General features: G+C 42.1%; 1 protein-coding gene across 2 annotated transcripts in view; it reads right to left on the reverse strand.

The window, feature by feature from the left end:
• The window catches only part of MGLL (monoglyceride lipase), a 146,734-nt gene extending 145,828 nt beyond the window's left edge, over window positions 1-906 (reverse strand). Inside the window, exons 1-2 of one of the 2 annotated variants that reach the window (XM_006895171.1) lie at window positions 903-906; window positions 286-430 (exon numbers count right to left, since the gene is read on the reverse strand). In XM_006895171.1, coding sequence (XP_006895233.1) covers window positions 286-410 — 125 coding nt within the window. In that variant the 5' untranslated portion in view covers window positions 411-430; window positions 903-906. Of the gene's footprint in view, window positions 1-285; window positions 431-902 lie in introns of those variants that run through there. The other variant, XM_006895172.1, reaches the window with a different exon arrangement.
• Between the last annotated feature and the right edge of the window lie 18,574 nt (window positions 907-19,480).

Here is a 19,480-nt window from a genome sequence, read left to right on the forward strand (position 1 = left end):
AATGTGTGCCCAAGAGGAAATCAATGCAAGTACACATAACAAAGTGTTGGAATTTCTTAAAATTTCTTAAAACTGCCAGAGAGTAGAATCTGTATCCTAGTTGCTTTAATGAGACTAGAACTCATAGTTTCTCATTTTGTAACATAACACCTCAGTTACGTCAGCACCCCCATACCTAACATCAGAAAGGCATGTGAGGTAGGGTATCCTAGGAAATGGCCCACAGGGAAGAGATGCAAGTACACATTCCTGGCCCAGTACAGGCAGTTTGGTGAGGATACTTACTTGGGCTCCCCTGTGGGCTTCCAATACCTGCAGAAAATGTGCTGCCCATCAGCATTGACGAAGTGAGGGAGGTCCTTGTACGAGGCACTCTGTGGAGTGTGCCTGGGGGAACTTTCCTCCGGCATTCTGGAAGGATCTGCAAGTCCTTGAAAAGAAGGAAGATATTGTTCCATGTGAGAAAAAAAAAATGGCAAAATCATATGGAGACAGGAGGAAAGTCTTGTTGACAGTAACGTGTAAGAAGCAAACAAAACAAAAACCACAGTTTTTAAAAATTCCATTTCCAAGATTTAAGCATACATAAATTTCTCGCAAATCTCTCCAAAATGGAAAAAAAAAAAAAAATCTCGTTTGTTCTTAAGTAAAGGCTCACTTTTTTAAAATACCTCATGACAGCTACCCCTTTCCCATCTGTGTTTAACTCATTTCAGGACACTTAATCTTAACGGTTATTTTCGCTGTAATCAAGTGGAAATTATAGTCGGTTCAGCGTGTACAAAACCCCAGCTGCAAAAAGACCCATCTATCTTAAAATCTCGAAGGAACAGTTTCATGGGACACAATTATGAGGTGGATGAGACTCCCGGGGATGGAATTCCAGAGCAGCGATGACAAACCTGTTTCCATCATGTCCTGGGTTTGCATTCCAGAAGGGTGACAGTCTGCAGAATCAGAGCCAGGCAAATAAGAGCTGCTCCCTCCTCGGGGCTGTCACAGGGCAGCGTTCACGCCCAGCCTGAGCCCCTCTCCTAGCCTCCATGCCTGCTCTACCCTGCAGCCCTCTAGGATCAGCCTTTTTGGTCCTCCAAGTGCTCCAATCAAGGCAGTCTGCTGCCAGCTCTAAGTGGCAGGGTCTCAGGGACCCTAGCATTCCCCAAAGCGGGGGACAGGCGCTGACTGTTCTCCGTTAGTTCATCTCAACACTTTTCCTAAAGGAGCCACTGGAGGAGCGCACGAACCCGGCACCCACAACCCAGGAACCCGCTCTGCGCACACGCAAGACATCTCACATACCCACAAATGCGGGTCCCCGAGACAAAGTCACCCCCGGAGGTTCTGACAAACTTTGCTTCCTATCTGTCCCCACCAGCAAAGCAAATGGAGTTCTGCGGCTGTCATGGGAAATGTCACAAGAAAAACCAGGAGGCTTGGCTCGGCGTCCCTGCCCTGGGCATAGTGGGGACTGGAAAGATGGACTGGATGGGAACAAGTTGATTTGGGGCTCGGTGCGAGGGCGCGGAGAAGACGCGCGCCCGCATACACGCCCTGCGCGTACCCTGCGCGCACACACTCGCGCGCGCACACAGCCAGGCGCCCCGAGCCCCGCCGAGTGTGTCTGGGGGGACCTGGGTGCTGCGCCCAACCCTGGCCGGGCACTCGCGGGCGGGGCGGGGGCCGGGAGCCAGCTTTACCGGGGCCACGAGCGCCGCTGTCCGAGTTCCCCGTGCGCTGTGCGGTCCTCGTCTGCGGAGCCAGGGCCAGGTCGAGCTGCGCGCCTCCGGCACCGGCACCGTGGTGGCAGGGCGCGGCGTTTGAGCCGCCACTTTATCCCTGGGCCGGACTCCGCGGCGGGGGCGGGCAGCCCACGGTGGGTGGGGACGCGCGGCCCAGCGGGGCGGCGCGGGGAGGCGGTGCCGGGCCCACGTGTGCCGGGCCGCGGGGAGGAGCGCGGGGTGCAACCCTCAGCCTGGCCATGCTGCCCGCCTGCCCCACCGGCGCCACAGCCCGGCCAAACTGGGCACCCCTGAACCTGGCGTGCAAGGACACACCGCACAACCACGCATACACACAGCACACACGCGCACAGGACACTACACACACAGCATAGCAGATACACCAGACACTCACATAGGCACGGACAGGATATCCACAGATAGCATATCGTATACACCAGACATACCTACAGAGGCAGACACCACAGTCACACAATTAGAGGTGCAAACAGATATGCATATATGCACACACAGACACATCACACCCACAAAGACACCCAAAATGCATAGACTCATACAGAGTCACAGAGACATGTATGGACATATCCGAGCATACAGACACCACACAAACACAGCCACACTCAACATACATACAAACAACATACATACGAACAGCGCACATAAAAATACCCGTCTATACATACTACATGCAGAGACATAGCCAGACATAGGCAATACAGAGACATACTCAAGGTCAGACACTCACACAAAATAAGCTGAGAGTCTCCAGGCAGACTGGCACCTGCGTACAAATGTCTTATCCTCAATTCCCACTTTCAGCAAACAACCTTCTGTGGGGGGAGCCAGGCACCCTGGTACACCTGTGTAGGCCAGAAAGTGTTGGTCTGCTATTCAGGGGTAGGGGAGCAAGGATGCACTGGACTAAAAATCAAACCATCCCGGCTCAACATCCTCCATTTGCCCTTGAGCCTTGATCTCCTTATCTGTGGTATGTGCCTGAAGAAGCCTAAGTTCCTGAGGAATGTGAGAAATGTTTCATCCTACTCCACCCCAACCCTTCACCGCCCCCACCCGCCCATCCCCACACCACACACCAAACCCCTCCACACCCCCGCGACTCCACCATAGCATCCTTAAGAAGAACAGCTGGCCTCCAGAAACGGGTATATCAATGTCACACTGTGACCAAAAACCAGCCACCTAACCTAAGTAAACTGTTAGCTTTTGAGAAGGAACGTGGGTGGAAGACTTGAACTGGTCATGAGTGCACAAATAGCCAAGTGGCCGAGGTGTGGCAGAGTTGTCCTGTGCCCTTGAGCCAGAACCAACCCATAGCTGACCCTCCAGCCAGTTTTCAGAGGTGGTAATATCCAATGGGAGGAGATTGCCAGTTGGTGAATTCAAACGTTTCTTTGGGCTTGCAGTGCAGCTTCTTTACCACTAGGCCATCAGAGCTTTCTCAGAATGACAAAGAGGGGCAATAATAGTCCCTGAGGCAGGGAATTGGGGACCTTGCTTTAAAGTTGAGAATAATAGGCACACTAAATTTACTTGGATCATTATTTCTTGAAAGGAAGCTTGGCTGAGCATCAGTGATCATGATGAGGCCCAAAGGCACACCCAGCCACCTTTTGTGTAGCAGTTGACGATGTTAAAAGTTTTGGAGTTGTCAAAGAAACTCTGGTAGAAATACTTTAGAGTCTTTAGAATTCTTACTAGCTTGGTTATCACCAGAAATGAGAACATAGTGTCAGACCCCCATGAATTTAAGTGATGGGATTCTGCTATACCAGATCTGTCTTTAAAAAAAAAAAAAAGAAAGAATTTGCCTTTGTCAGACGTTAGCTATGGGCTGGTTCCAACTGTACAGTACACAACAACAAGAACAAGAACAATTTTATGTTTAAATACTTGTAGATCTGCATGTAAGGGCAAGAAATAATAGAGATGCTGTGTACCATTTGCACTTTTCCTCAGTATATTCAACAAAACACTCGAGCTCTAATGGTGTATAGTCCATGAGAAATTACACTGCTTACCCAAAGATAGCACCTCTCTGGCCCTTTTAATCCACTAGCAATTCTGAGGAAGATGGGCAGTCCCCTCCTGTGTGATTTGTTGTTAGATGCCATCAACTGGACAGTGACTCATAGAAACCACAAGAACAACTTTGTCCTATAGGAACATTGAGTCAGTTAAAAATGATACTTCCCGTCACAATTTTACTATTATCATACCCAAAAATTCACTGCAGTCAAGTCACAACCAACTCATAGCTGACTCTCCATTGGGTGTCTGAGGCTGCCCATCGTTCTTCCATGGAGCCTCTGATAGGTTTGAACCACCAGAGAGAGACAGGCACCCTTTGGTTTAGCAGTATAACTCCCTATGGACTAAACCTCTAGAAAGCTCTCAGGAAGGAGCACAGATACAGTTAAGACAAAAACATTTCTTATCCCGGCAAGAATACTTTTGTAGCCACATCTTTCTGTCCTATCCCCTCCTCTCCATGATCCTTGCCAATACTGCTCTGTTCTCTATTCCTCTAATTTGATCATTTAAAGAATCTTACGTAAATGGAAATCTTATTGTATAATGCCTCTTAGGATATGCTATTTTCATTCAGTGTAACTCTTTGGAGACAAGACTTGGTGTTTCCAGAGTCTGTTCCTTTTTTATTTGCTGAGTAGTAGTCTGTTATACGTATATTATCCTATTACTAACAGTGCTGTGCTTTAGGGTTTATCTTTTTGATAATGACTGCGATACTGTTCTTCAGTTTTCATTCCTGGTATAGCAGACCATGTGATGATTTCATTCAAAATGGCCAAAAGCCATTTCAGCTCAATCTTTCAGGCTATCAATCTTCAAACACTCCTTTTGGACAACATCCCATTTTTCTTGATTCATATCTTACATATTTCACATACCAGTTACTAACAAATATTTATAGCTATTTCTTCTCATTTTGAGTCATGCCACATCAGCAAATGAAGGTTCTGGAAAATGTACTTTATACACATAACTAACGCTGACCCTACTCTGAGAAAATAATTCTCTCTTAACTGTGTTGAGTCTTCCCATCTGAGAGACTCTTCTTCAGGTGTTATATCAGATAATGTTCCACGTTGTCAAGATTTCCAGTGACTTGCATTTTCTTCCTTAGAAGTAGATCATCATGTCTTTCTGAACTTGTAAAAAGAATATAAGCAGTATGAGGATAACAGAGTCTGACCTCTGTTAACTTTGCAAAGGGGAACTGTCCTCATCCACAACATTCACAGAACAAAACTAATTCCTATAAGGTCAGACACAGTCTCCCACATTCCTGTAGCTACTTTAACGAATACTGATACCAGTCGAATTGCTCTCTGGGGTCCAAAAGTCATTGTAATGACTATACGGACTTTATAGAACCATATTCATGGTTATAGGGCATATTGGAGTAGTTTACAGGTTATAACTCAGGTTGGCAGCAGGATAATATTCCTCATTCCAGACAGCTTTTCAAGTGTAGTCACAGGCGCTTTGTTCATTTAACTTCCCAGCTTAGGTCAATGTTACAAAGTTCCCTTTGTCCTGCAGGTGATGAGGTCTTCCCTCAGTCTTTCAGCAAATGTGAATGAAGACCTCTGGCTCTGTTCCCTGGAGGAATAAGTCCCAAGTCAGCTCTGTCTCTGTTAGTCTCCAGCTCTCTGCAGAGGCTGTTCTTGCTCTCCTATAGATCCCGGTCTGGCTGGTAGAGGACTCTCTGGCTCTAAAGGATATGAGCTGTTTCCTCTTCCTTGTTGGAGTTGAGATTCCCGATTTCTGTTGCTGAATCTGCTCAATTTAATGGCAAAACTAGTCAACCCTCTTGTGGATAGGCTAACACAGTTTATTTGCCTGTTCCCATCCAGCCACGTGGCAAAGTCAGTAACTAGGAAAGCCATTTTGAACCATAAAACCTTGACACCACACCTGTTCTTCCTAGGTGATCTTACTGGTATTTGAAATACAGACAGCATAGCTTCCAGAATCACAACAATGTCATGCCATCACAGTGTGGCCAGAACAGTTTTTAACCGTCTCAGGAAGTGGATTACATTTGAGAAGGGAATATATTTAAAGAAAAAGTTGAAGATCTTCTGAAGGTATTGACCAAAAAATAAGACCTAAAGCAAAATTCACAGCTCTTGAGTCAGTTCAGACTCACGGCAACCTTTCATTCATTTCTGAGGCTCTGAATCTTTACAGGAGACTGTCCACCTTTCTCCTGAGATGAAGCTGGTGGATTTGAAGTGCCAATATTTCAGTGATCAGCTCGACACTCTACATACCACACCACAAGGACTCCAGCTTGTGTTCAAAACAGGATGAAGGAAGAAGTCAGAGATTCACTGGAGGCATTGGCAAAAACAAGACTCTAAGAATGGATAAAATATCAATTGAGATACTTCAGCAAATGGATATAATGTTAAGTATGCTCACTTATTTATTTTTGTTATTATATTATTTTTAATTGACATTTTAATGAAGGTTTACAGAAAACTTGGATATTCATTCATTCATTGTTGCACATTTTCCTCTCTACCTCCAACCCCAAGTTCACTTTTCTCTTTAAAAAGATTCTTTCATTGTTGCACAATTTCCTCCCTCCTCCCTGCCCCCAGTGCACTTTGCTATGCTCCTCTTATTCTGGACTGTTGTCATGCAAATAATACCTAATCATCTATTTCTTTTAGACAGTTCTGTCCCTCATCTATGCAGTGTTTATTATTTATCCTCTCTTTTCTTAATTTCCCCCAACCTCCCACTCCCATCAGTCCTATTTTATAATAGTGGCATTATGCAGTGTTTGTCCTTTTGTGACTGAGATACTTCACTCAGCATAATGCCCTCCAGGGTCAACCATTTTGTATTTATGACAATTAATTTGGAAGGCCACTACTTGGCCAACTGACTGGAAGACATTCATATTTGTGCTTGTCCAAAGAGAGGTGATCCAATAGAATGCAGTAATTATCAAACGCTATAATTAGTACTACATACAAGTAAAATTTTTTTGAAGACAATGAAAAAAATAGCTGCAACACTCCGTTGACAAGGAACTGCCCCAAATTCACACCAAATTCAAAAGATGTGGAATAAAAATTATCATTGCTGACGTCAGGTGGATCTTGTTTGAAAGCAGACAGTATAAGAAAGATGTTTACCTGTGTTTTATTGACAAAGCACAGTCATTCTACTGTGTGGACCATAACACATTGTGGATAACATTGCAAAGATTGGAAATTCTAGAATATTTTATTGTGCTCAGAACTTGTACATAGACCAAGTGGCAGCTGTTTGAACAGAATAAAGTATGTGTGGTTGAAAATAGGTAAAATGTGCATCAGGGTAAAATCCTTCCACCACACTTATTTAATCTGTCTGTAGAACAAATAGATTGAGAATCTGACTGTGTGAACAAGAATATGGCATCAAGATTAGATAATTCTTTAATAGATTGCACTGTGCATAGGACATAACTGTGCTTACTGAAAAGGAAGAGGATCTGAAACAATTCTGGTGGAAATCAGCGACTTCAGCTTATAGCGTGGATTTCACCTCAACGCAAGAAAACCAAGAATCCTCATAATAGAAATGATAAGCAACGACATAATACATGGAGAAAATATTCAAGTTGCCAAGGATTTCCTTCTACTTAGACCCAGAGTCACTCAGTGAATTAAATAATGCATTGGTTTGGGCAAATCATGTGCAAGAGCTTTCAAGGACTAAAATGGCACTTTGGGAACTAAGGTGTGTCTGACCCACAGCATGGCATTTCGACTACCTCTCTGTAGGAAGCCATCCTGAGCTCTCTTGGCTCTGGCACGAGCAACACTATTTTGCCCATGGACTTCATTTCACATACCCACTGCCGACAAGGAGAGGCCAAGCTCAGCATAAGGCAGCCCAGCCCATCCCTGGGTCACTGCCTCTGGGCGTGCCCCTCCTACCTGCTGTAAACTGATATTTGGGGGCTGGGCTTCTGTAGTTTCCATACAAATATCTGTGGAATTATTGAATAAACTTGAGGCTTGATCAGAGAACTTTGGCCTCCTTCTCTCGTGCCCCTGCCCCTCTCCCCCTTTTAATCCACACAGGTCCCACTCTAGAACACATGTGAACCTGCAGGTCAGTTTCAGTTGGTGGTTTCACCTCACGTGTATGCAAAAGCTGGACAATGAATTAGGAAGACTGAAGAAGAGTAGACAGATGATGAATCACGATGTTGGTGAAGAATATTAAATAGATCATGGACTACGGAAAGAATGAATCTCTTGATTCTGTAAGGAGCAGGGGCAGGGAGTTCTGGGGCCCAATGGAAAGGAGTTGTGCTGTGAACCTAAAGGTAGGAGGCTTGAATGGAGAGAAAAAGATGGGCAATCTCCTCCTGTGCAACTTACAGTCTCTGAAAACCTGCTGGAGGGTCAGCTATAAGTCATTTCCAACTTGATGATACATAACAAGCAGCAAATATTTGGCAAGATTTTATCTTGTTTTATCTGGAGACATGCTACCAGATAGGAGAATTTCCTGGTTCACTCTCGGTTATTAAGGAAAAAACTGGAGGGAAAAGGAAGATTCTCAATAACTGACACAGTGTTTGCAGCAATAAACTCAGTTCTAACAACAATTGTGAGGCCTGCACAGGATCAAGGCGATATTTCATTATGTTATATACTTCAGGTCACTATGTTTCAGAACCAACTTGACGGCAAACAAAACCAACAATCCCTAATATAAACATGGCATAGTTTATATAACTAGTCACCTAATGAAGGAAATCTAGGTTGTTTACAATTTGAGATTATTTTGAGGCTGCTAGAAACATCTATGTACAGGATTTTGTGTAAATAGATCTTCATTCCTCTCGGATAAATGTCATGGAAGGAAATTGCACCTTCAGTTGTTTTAAAAGACAATGAAAATGTTCTCTAGTGAAGCTGTACCATGTAATATTTCTACCAGCAATGTTAGGAATTTAGTTTTTCCACATCCTCATCAGCATTTGATCCTGTCATTGTTTTTTATTTTAGCTATACTGATAGTTGTGTGGGATATTTCATTACTCAGTGTTAATGAGCATTTCTGTAACGGCTAATGATGTTGAACATCTTTTCATGTGCTTTTTTGCCATCTGGACAGCCTCTTCAGTTAAGATGTCTTGTCATGTCTTTTTCCTTTTCTCTAATTGGTTTGTCCCTTTCATTATTATTGAACTTTGAGAACTCATTGTATATTCTAGATACCAGCCCTTTGTCAGAGATATGATTTACAAATACTCTCTCCTAGTTTATAGCTTATATTTTTGTCTTCTTAATAAGATAGTCATGAAAACAAATTTTTAAAATTCTGATGAAATTCAATGTATCAGTTTTTCCTTTTATGAATTATTCTTTTGGGGTCAAGTCTAAGAACTCTCTGTGGAGTGGTAATGAGTTGCACTGTAAAGTCAAAAGCAGGCGGTGAGAGAAAGCTGGGCAACCTCTTCGTGTGCAATTAATTGTTGTTGTGTACCGTTGTGTCAGAAATGACCTATAGCTGACGCTTCAGCACGTTTTCAGAGGCAGCTAATTGTACAGGAGAAGATTGCCCATCCTTCTCCTGCAGAACAGCTGGCAGATTCAAACGGCATGCCATTGGGATTGCAGCACAGCTTCTTACCACTCGGCCACCAGAGCTCCCTCCTATGCAATATACTGCCTCTGAAAATTCATTGACGGTTCAGCTCTGGGTTGGTTCTGACTCAACAGTGTGCAACAACAACACGTATGTTTTCAAGTTAAATCTACCTTCAATACTGAGTTAATTTTTGTGTAAGATATGAGATATTGATCAAGGTGTATTTATCTCCCCTGGCTATCCAGTTGCTCCAGTAACTGGAAATGTAAATCTTTCCTCTATCGAGTTGCTTTTGCTTCTTTGTAAAGCATCCTTTGGGCATGTTTACAGCTATCAGTTTCTGTGGTCTTTATTCTGCTTCATTGTTTTCTTTTAGCAATACCACCCTTTTTAATGACTGTAGATAAATCATAAACCTTAAAACTGGATAAACGATCCTTCTCACTTTACTCTCCTTTTACAAAAATTGTTTCAGCTTTTCTAATTCTTTGTCCTTACCTTATAAATTTCTGAGTACTCTACATCTGTTGTTGTTGCTATGTGCCGTTGAGTCGCTTGCGACTCATAGCTACCCTATGTACAAACCCTGCTCTGTCCTGTGCCAATTGCACTGCCTCTGCAGTCACTGAATCAATCCACCTCATAGAGAGTCTTTCTCTCTTGAGCCGTCCCTCTACCCTCCCAAGCACGATGTCCCTCTCCAAGGACCTGTCCCTCCTTACAACATGTCCAAAGTATGTCAGACAAAGCCCCAGAATCCTTGCCTCCAAGGAGCAGCCTGGTTTAACCCTCTCCTGGATGAATCTGTTTTCTTGGCAGTCATGGTACATTCAATACTCTTCTCCAGCACCACAGCTCAAAGGCATCAATTCTCCTTCTATCCTCCTTGGTCATTGTCCAACTCTCTGATGCATAACAAGTGATTGCAAAGACCATGGCCTGTATCAGACGCACCTTAGTCTCCAGAGAGACACCCTTGCTCTTCAGTACTTTGGAGAGGTCCCTAACATTTGGTGGCATTTTGATAGAAATTGTGTTAAACATGGATACCCCTTCAGGGAAAAGCTATTCTTTTTCATTACATTGCATCTTTCAATCTATGAGAATGATACATATAGGCCACCAGAACTCCCTATCCATTTACTTAGATCATGATATCTCTAAGCAGCAGTATGTAGTTTCAACATACAAGTCTTACACGTGTTTTAAGGGACTTAGGTTAGGAATGTGCTCTATCCTGTGCTATCCTACAACCTCTGATGTCCAGTTCATTGTTCCAGTCACTGAGTCAATCCATCTTGCTGAGGGTCTTCCTCTCTTGCTCTGACCCTCTACCTTCCCAGCATGTCTTCTTCCAAGGACTGGCCCCTCCCCCACAACATGCTCCGAGGATGTCAGTTTCCTCTAAGAAGTGCTCTGGCGGCACTTCCTCCAAGATAAATTTGTTTGTTCTTTTGGCACCTCATGGGACAGTCAGTATTTTCTCCAACACAATTCAAAGGCATCGATTTTCTTCTATCATCCTTATTCATTGTCTAACTTTCAGAAGCAATTGAAAATACTGTGGCTTAGATCAGGTCTTTAAACCCACATTGTTGCTCTTTAGCATTTTGGAGACGTCCTTGAAAGCAGATTTCCCCAGTGCAATATGTCTTTGGATTTCTTTTTCTTCTTCTTTTTTTTTTTAATTTTTACTGTTTTAATACTTGTAAATAGCAAAATAGAATGTATTATTCTTTTTTATTGAAATTTTAATGAAAGATTAAAGAGAACTTGGATTTCCATTCACTCATTCTTGCACATTTTCCTCCCTGCCCACCCTTCCGCCCACCCCCAGTTCGCTTTTCTCCTTGAAAAGAAAAGAAAAAATTATTTTATTGTTATACACTCCCCTCTACCCAGTCTACTTTACTATACAGCTCTTATTCTGGACTCTTGTCATGCAGATGATACCTAATCATCTATCTCTTTTAAACAGTTCTCTTCCTCATCTGTTTCAATGCAGTGTGCATTTAACCCCTCTTTTCTTAGTTTCCTCCCAAACCCAATGTCAGTCCTACTTTACAATAGTGGAATTATGCAGTATTTGTCCTTTTGTGACTGAGATACTTCACTCAACATAATGTCCTCCAGGGTCACCCATTTTATATACTATTTCTCGAATTCCTTGTTTCTCAATTCTACATAGTATTCCATTGTGTGGATATACCAGAGCTTCTCTATCCATTCATTTGTTGATGGGTGGATTTCTTGACTGGGTATTAGTTGTGGATCCAAGTAAAATAAAATTGTTGACAACTACAATCTTTTCTCCATCTGTCATGACTTTGTCTATTGGTCTAGAGGTGAAGACTTTTGGGGTTTTTTTTTTTTTATGTTGAGATGTAATCCATATTGAATATTGCAGTCTTTGATTTGCAACAAGTGTTTCAAGTCCTCTTCACTTTCAGCAACCAAAGTTGTGTCATCTGCCTTACACAACGTCTTCCTTCAATCCTGATGCCACATTCTTCTTTATATAGTCCAGCTTCTTGAATGATTTGCTAAGCACACAGATTGAATAGATCTGGAAAAAAGGATACAACTCCGATCCATATCTTTCCTAACTTTACACAATACAGTGTTCCCTTGTTCTCATCCAACAATTTGGTCTATGTACAGGGTTCCCATAAGTACAGCTGTGTTCTGAGATTTCTATTCTTCCCAATGTTAACCATAATTTGATGTTGCATAGCCAATAAAACACAAATAAGCATCTTTCTGATATTTTCTCTCTGTTCTTAGCTAAGATCCATCTGACACCAGAAATAAACATGTTTCATGGACTCTTCTGAATCCAGCTTGAATTTCTGGAAATACCCTGTTGATGTACTGTTTTAGCCATTTTAAAATAATCTTCAGCAAGATTTTCACTTGTGTGTGATATTGCTCAATCCTTGTCATATTTTGTTGGATCACCTTTTGGGTAATAAAAACAAATAAGGATCTCTTCCAGGTAGTTGACCAGTCTTTCAAACTTCTTGGTATAGACTGGTGAATAGACTAATGTCTCATCGTTATTGTTGTTGTTATGTACCGTCAGGTCAGAACCAACTCATGACTGGCCCTTTAGCAGGTTTTTGGAGACAGTAAATCACACAGAAGGAGGCTGCCCATCTTTCTCCCATGGAGCAGCTGGTGGATTAGAGCTGCATGCCTGTGGATTGGTAGCGCAACTTCTTAGCGCTGCACCACCAGAGTTCCTTAGGTTTTTATTGTTGTTGTGTACCACTGAGTCAGAACTGATTCATTGCTGACCCTCCAGTGGGTTTTCAGAGAAAGCAAAATCACATGAAAGGAAATTGTCCATCCTTCTCCTGCAGAGCAGCTGGTGGATCCAATCCATGTCCCTTAGATGTGACTGTTCAGCTCCTTACCACTAGGCCACCAGAACTCCCTAAGGTTTTTATTAGCATTTAAAAATGTTATATATTTTGAGCTTTTTATTTTATGTTTTTATTGCTAGCATACACAGAAGCAATTTTTTTGGCTCTTTTATAAAGTGAATTTCAGGCAATAACTCATTTACAAGTGTTTCATTCAGGTACATTGTGTTTGATATAATCACATATATATAATTATCATTGATCTACATTTATTATCACCCTGTCCTTTCAACTCTCCATTGAATCTTTCCTATTCTTTCATCCTTCCCCCTACCCCTGCCCATTCCTCCCAGTAAACTGCTCTCCTAGTGATTTCTACCTGTCACTTTTCTTCCACCCTCCCTTACCCCTTTCCCCTTCTGGACATTTCTATATACCTTCCTTATATCCTTCTATTTTTACAATAATGATCTTATGTAGTATTTATTCTTGTGAGTTCACTCAGCATAATGCTTTCTAGACCCTCCTGTGTTATATAGTATTTTACAAAATTGTAGTATTCCTTGGTGTTGTACAGTATTGTATAATGTAACCACAATTTCTCAATCCATGTGTTTATTGATGGACATTTGGGGTTTTTTTTTCTCTTGCTATTATGAGTAACACTGGTATGAACATAGGTATACAAATCTCCATTTGTTCTCAGTTAAAATATTTTTGAGGTATATACCTAGAAGTGGAACAGCTTGACATATGAGATTTCTAGTTCAGCTTTGTTCAGCTTTTTTGAGGAAATGCCGAACTGCCTCTGGAGAGAGGTTGTACCATGTTATGATCCCACCAGCAGTTCATGAGAGACGCAATCTCTCCACATCCTCTCCCACATTTATTGCTTGCTAACCTATTCAACTTTGCTACTGCTACTGAGATGAGATGCTATCTCATTGCTGTTTTGCAACAATGGATCTTTATATATCCATCGGTAGCCTGAATCCTTGCTAAATTCACTTAAAGTACCAGTAAATATTCCTGAGAATTGACTTGGCCTCCAGTTTATTCTTCCACCAGGCCATAGTTGTAAGTATCGCAGGAAATTATTTTAAAAGCATGCATGTGGTGATCATAGGCCTTCCCTTAACAACTGGCAGAAAGAGGGCAAAATAAAGTAGGGAATTGTTCATCTTTTCAGAATTTTTCACTCAACTCACAATAAAAAGTTAATACTAACGGTAATTAAAGAAAATAAACTTATTGAGCTTTATTTATAAGATGGATAGACTTCAACAATGGTCAGAGCGTGTGATAAAACAGTTGTGTTACTGGTATGATGATGACTGTGGTTTGGAAAATGATAGAAAATGTGTGCGATCAGGAGACTTAGGTGTGGCTCTGCTCTGCACAAGCCCTTAGTCAGCTCCTTCCACATAGACCAATGAGCAGCTTCACTCTTGGGATTCATTGTCCTGTGTGTGTCAGCATAAGTGTTGGCCCAAATGGTCTCCAAGGATCCTCCCAGATCTCTGAAAATGGCTGGTTTTGTTATCTTTAAACAAGAGGGTCAGGCCTCTTGGGGAAAGTTGTTAAGTGCGATCAAATTTACAAGGTCCCAGTCCCTCTCTGCCTTTTTCAACTGCAATATCAGAAAGTAAACAACAAGTAACTAGGCCTAATAAAGGTAATGAGATCACGCTCAGTGAGCTCCTCCACTGGTTAATCTGATTCATTGAGAATTTAAAGGTTTACACATTGAAAAATATTCCACTGGGTTCATTCTAACTCAAAATAAAATTGGCTCTTCTAGCAAGTAAGGGAACTCTAATGGCTTAGTGCTAAGGAATTGTGCTGTTAACACAAGCATACACTGTTTGCATCCACTGGAGCAATCACCTCAATTCATTGTCTCTGAAAATCCACTGGGGAACCACTGTGGATACGTTCCAATGCCATGGTACATAACAATAACAACAACAACTAGAAAGTAAGCTTTGGGTCACATACATATATCCTTCCACTCTGTGAGTTAAGGAAAATCCCACTAAACTCTCAGAATTAGATACCATTTGATTCGTATTCAAAATGAGGAGAAGCAGCTGCAAAGAGTTTGGAGGTCAAAGACAAATGAAATGGTGGCTATGTTTAGGCAGGGAGAGTCTAAAGAAGGGTTGAACAAGGAACTATTTTGGAGTTCTGCAACCTAATGGATGCTGTCTGCAACAGGGTTCTCTGGAGAAGCAAAACCAATGCTAGCTAGCTATCATCTTTCTTCTTCTTCCTCCTCCTCCTCTTTCTTCTTCTTCTTCTTCTTCTTCTTCTTCTTCTCCTTCTCCTTCTCCTTCTCCTTCTCCTTCTTTCTTCCCCTCTCTCCCTCCCCCCTCTCCCTCTCTCTCTGATGATGGGGAGTTGTGCTCTCAGCCCAATGGTGGCACCACCCTGGTAATCCAAATTCATCAGCGGTTCCTCAGGAGAAAGACGGGCACAGTAGTGAGGTCCCTCTCCAAGGGGACCTGCTAGAACAGAAAGCCAATGTAAACACAACCTCTTGAGAGCCTGGGATTCAGCTGAGTGACTGTTACTCTCTTTCTGGCAATTCAAGTTCAACTGCTATTCACCTGACCTAGAATTCTTCCACTTGTACATATCAAGTAAATATTTTAGTAGGTTTTCTATTTAGTTCATTCATAGAAACACCACACCCACCATGTCTTTTTCAATTAAGTGCTGGCACATGGTCCCTACCACAACAGGGTCCAATCAGTTCTGTGGTATTTAGGGGTCTTAATTTGATGAGGGTAGTTTCCACTGTTAAGTCTGGCTTACATAAAATGACGATTACAGCAGTCCTCAAGATTTCTAAGGTTCCTGTGTTTTGTTTTGGTTTTTTTCTGCCGACCCTCTGGTTTACAAACATAATGTCCTTCCCCAGGGGCTGGCTCCTCTTCCCTAATTGTTGTTGATTGCCTTTGAGTTGAGCATGACTCATAGTGGCCCTATGAACAAAAGGCCTGAAGCCCCTCTTCAACTATCCATATTTATCAACGTTCATAGAGTTTCCGGAGACATGTTGTTTAGGAAGTGGATGCCACTCTTGCTCCTCTTGATAACATGCACAAAATATATGAGATGAAGACTTGCCATTCTCTCTTCTAAGGAGCCTTCTGATTATACTTCTTCCAAGATAAATTGTGGGTTTTTTTTTTTCTCTTTTGGAAGACCATAATATATTCAATATTATTCGCTGTGACGGTCAAATTGTAAGACAGATTGGCTGAAGGACAGCAGGCAGTAAAAGAAAAGTCTTCAAGTAGGCAGAACTTCAAGCAGTGTACCTGGTTGCTTCATTAGCCTGAAAGCGAAAATGACAGAATTTGAGATTGTGTTCTGATTTAAGGACTGTGGCCAATAGTTTGGCTGGCTGCTCAGGGATTTGGATGGAACAAGAGTGGAAACTTTGTCACTTGGAAGTATGGGAAAGCAGCAGGTGTGTAAACACACTTGAATGTGTCAAAGAGATGTTTTATTTAAGTTCTCACCAACAGGTGACCTCAGCAGAAAAAACCCCAAGCAATCAAGTGGATAACATGTTCTGTCAGAAGCCAGTCATCCTCTTTCCCTGGCCATTCCTGGCATTGCACAATGCACTTACGAGCAAAGCAACCATGGTGGTGGGGATAGAGGTACTTGGCAGTATGAATTTCCACTTACCAAAGCTGACTTAGCTTAATTTTTCAGGTTTGAGCCAACTGTATTGTCTGGAGACCAAAGAAGAATCGATTCCTTTGAATTATGGTGTTGGCTTTGTTCTTTAGAAAAGACACACACACACACACACACACACACACACACGCACACACACATGTGAGTGAGTGAGTGTGTGTGTATTTTTAGGTGTATCAAGCCTGCTATGACTCTTAGTGACCCTACAAGCAACAGATCTGAGCCTTGTTCTATCCGGTGCCCTCATCATCATCTCTGTCACACTTGAGCCACTTAAAGCCACTGTGCCAATCCATCTCATTGACGGTCTTTCCTTCCTTCGCTGACCTTCCACTTCTTCAAGGACGGTGGCCTTCTCCAAGGACTGGCCCTTCCCAACAACATGCCCGAAGTATGTGAGATCAAGCTTCACCATCCTTCCTTCTGAGTCCTCTGGCTGCATATTCTCAAAGACAGAATTATTTGTTCTTTTGGAAGTCCATAGAATATTTAGTACTCTTCTTGAGCATCACAAAGACATTGATTCTTCTCTCATCTTTACTCACTGTCCAACTCTCAGATGCAGAGCAGCTAATTGAAAATACCATGGTTTGTATCAGGTGCACCATGGTCTTTAAACAGATATCCTTACTCTTCAGCACTTTGGAGGGGTGCCTGACTGCTGCTTTTCTCAATGCAACACATCTTCTAATTTTCTTACTGTTTGTGCCAAGATTGTTGGTTTTTAATCCAAGTAATATAACATCACTGACAGTTTCTGTCATTTCCCCATCTATTATGATGTTTCCTGATGGCCCAGTGGTGAGGATTTTTGTTTTCTTAATGTTGAGATATAATCTATATTAAAGGCAGTGATCTTTGATCTTCTGCAACAAACACTTCAAATCCTCTTTATTTTTAGCAAGCAAGGTTGTGTCATCTGCACAAGGCAGGTTGTTGATGAGTCTTCTTCTGATCCTGATGCCATATTCTTCCTCATAAAATCAAGTTTCTTAAATTATTTGCTCTGCATAGAGATTGAACAGGTATGGAGGAAGGATAAAATCTCTAAAGCACACTTTTCTTGATTTTAAAATACACAGTATTACCGTGCTCTGTTTGAAGCTCTTGGTCTAGGTATAAAATTCACAGGAGCACATTTAACTGTTTTGGGATTCCCATTTTTCTCAATGTTAGCCACAATCTCTTATGATCCACACAGTCAAATGCCTTTGCACAGTTGATAAAACACAATTAGACATTTTCTGGTACTGTTTGCTTTTAGCCAACATCCGTCTAACATTAGCAATGATATCCTTGGTGCAACGATCTCTTTTAAATCCAACCTGAATCTCTAACAATTCTCTGTTGAGGTACTGTTCTAAACATTTTAAGAATAATCTTCAGCAAGATTTTGCTTGCATGTGACATTAATGACATTCTTAAATAATTTCCACATTCTGTTGGGTCACCCTTTTTGGGAATGGGAAAAAAAATCTCTAGTCTGTCGGCCAGGTAACCATCTTCCAAAGTTCTTGGCATTGGCTGGTGAGTACATCCAGGGCTGCCTCTGTTTGTTGAAACATATCAATTGGCACATTAATTCCTGGGACCTTATTGTTTGTCAGTGTCTTCAGTGAAGCTTGCACTTCTTCCTGCATCACTATCCGGTTCTGATCATATGGTGCTTCCTGCAATGGTTCATGTCAGCTAATTCTTTTTGGTGCAGTGACTCAGTATTTTATTTCCATCTTCTGATGCTCCCTGAATCATTCACAATCTTTCCTATGCTATCCTTCAATTTTGTAACTTGAGGCTTGAATTTATTTTTCAGTTCTTTCAGCTTGAAGAATGCTGAATGACAGTTCAGAATAAGAGATGCATAGCAAAGTGGACTAGAGTGTAGAGGGGAGGGAGGAGATTGTGCAACAGTAGAAGAATCTTTTTAAAGAGAAAAGCAAACTGGGGGGGGGTGGAGGTAGAGAAGAAAGCGTGCAACAATGAATGTAAGGAAATCCAAGTTTTCTGTAAACTTAAAGTATCAATTAAAGAAAATAAAATAAGAATACTGAATGAGCTCTTTCCTTTTTGTTTTCTAACTCTAGCTCTTTATCAATATTAATACTCTGTTATTTTGGTGTTAAGGGTTTACTGTTCATAATGGCTTCCGTAGCCATGTGACTTTGACTTTGCCAGGTGGATGGGTGGGAATATAGGAATAGGGTGTGTTAGCCTATCCACAAGGAGATTGGCTAGTCTCACCATTAAATTGGGCAGATCCAGCAGAAGAATAGGAGGCAATAGAATATGGTGCATCCTTTAGAGTCAGAGATTTTTGTGCCAATAAGACCAGGGCCTATGGGAGCAGCAGCCATAACAGCAGCAACAGAGAATCAGAGATCTGACATGAGGTGGAGCAGACTTTGGGTCTGCAAATGACACGACCCTGCTTGCTGAAACTGAGGAAGACCTGAAACACTTGCTGCAGAGGGTCAAGGACTGCATCCTTCAGTATGGGTTGAGGCTCAATGTCAAGAAGACAAAGATTCTCATCACTGGACCAGTTGGCAGCATCAGGATGGATGGTGAAGAGATTGAGATTGTTAACAACTTTAGTCTGCTTGGCTCCACAGTCAACACTCTTGGCACCAGTAGCCAGGAAATAAAAAAATGTATTGCGATGGAAAAGTCTGTTGTTAGGGACCTCTCCAGGATACTGAAGAGCAGTGGTGTCACTATGGAGACTAAAGTGTATCTGATACAGGCCATTGTCTTAACAATCACTTGTTATGCATCAGAGAATTGTACAATGACTAGGGAGGATAGAAGGAGAATTGATACCTTTGAGCTGTGGTGCTGGAGAAGAGTATTGAATGTACCCTGGACTGCTAAGAAAACAAACAGATTCATCCTAGAGAGGGTTAAACCAGGCTGCTCCTTGGAGGCAAGAATTCTGGGGCTTCATCTGACATACTTTGGACATACTGTAAGGAGGGACAGGTCCTTGGAGAGGGACATCATGCTTGGGAG

Source organism: Elephantulus edwardii, unplaced genomic scaffold (genome assembly GCF_000299155.1).
Source record: "Elephantulus edwardii isolate Elephantulus edwardi_28Jun2011 unplaced genomic scaffold, EleEdw1.0 scaffold00161, whole genome shotgun sequence".
Taxonomy (NCBI): domain Eukaryota; kingdom Metazoa; phylum Chordata; class Mammalia; order Macroscelidea; family Macroscelididae; genus Elephantulus; species Elephantulus edwardii.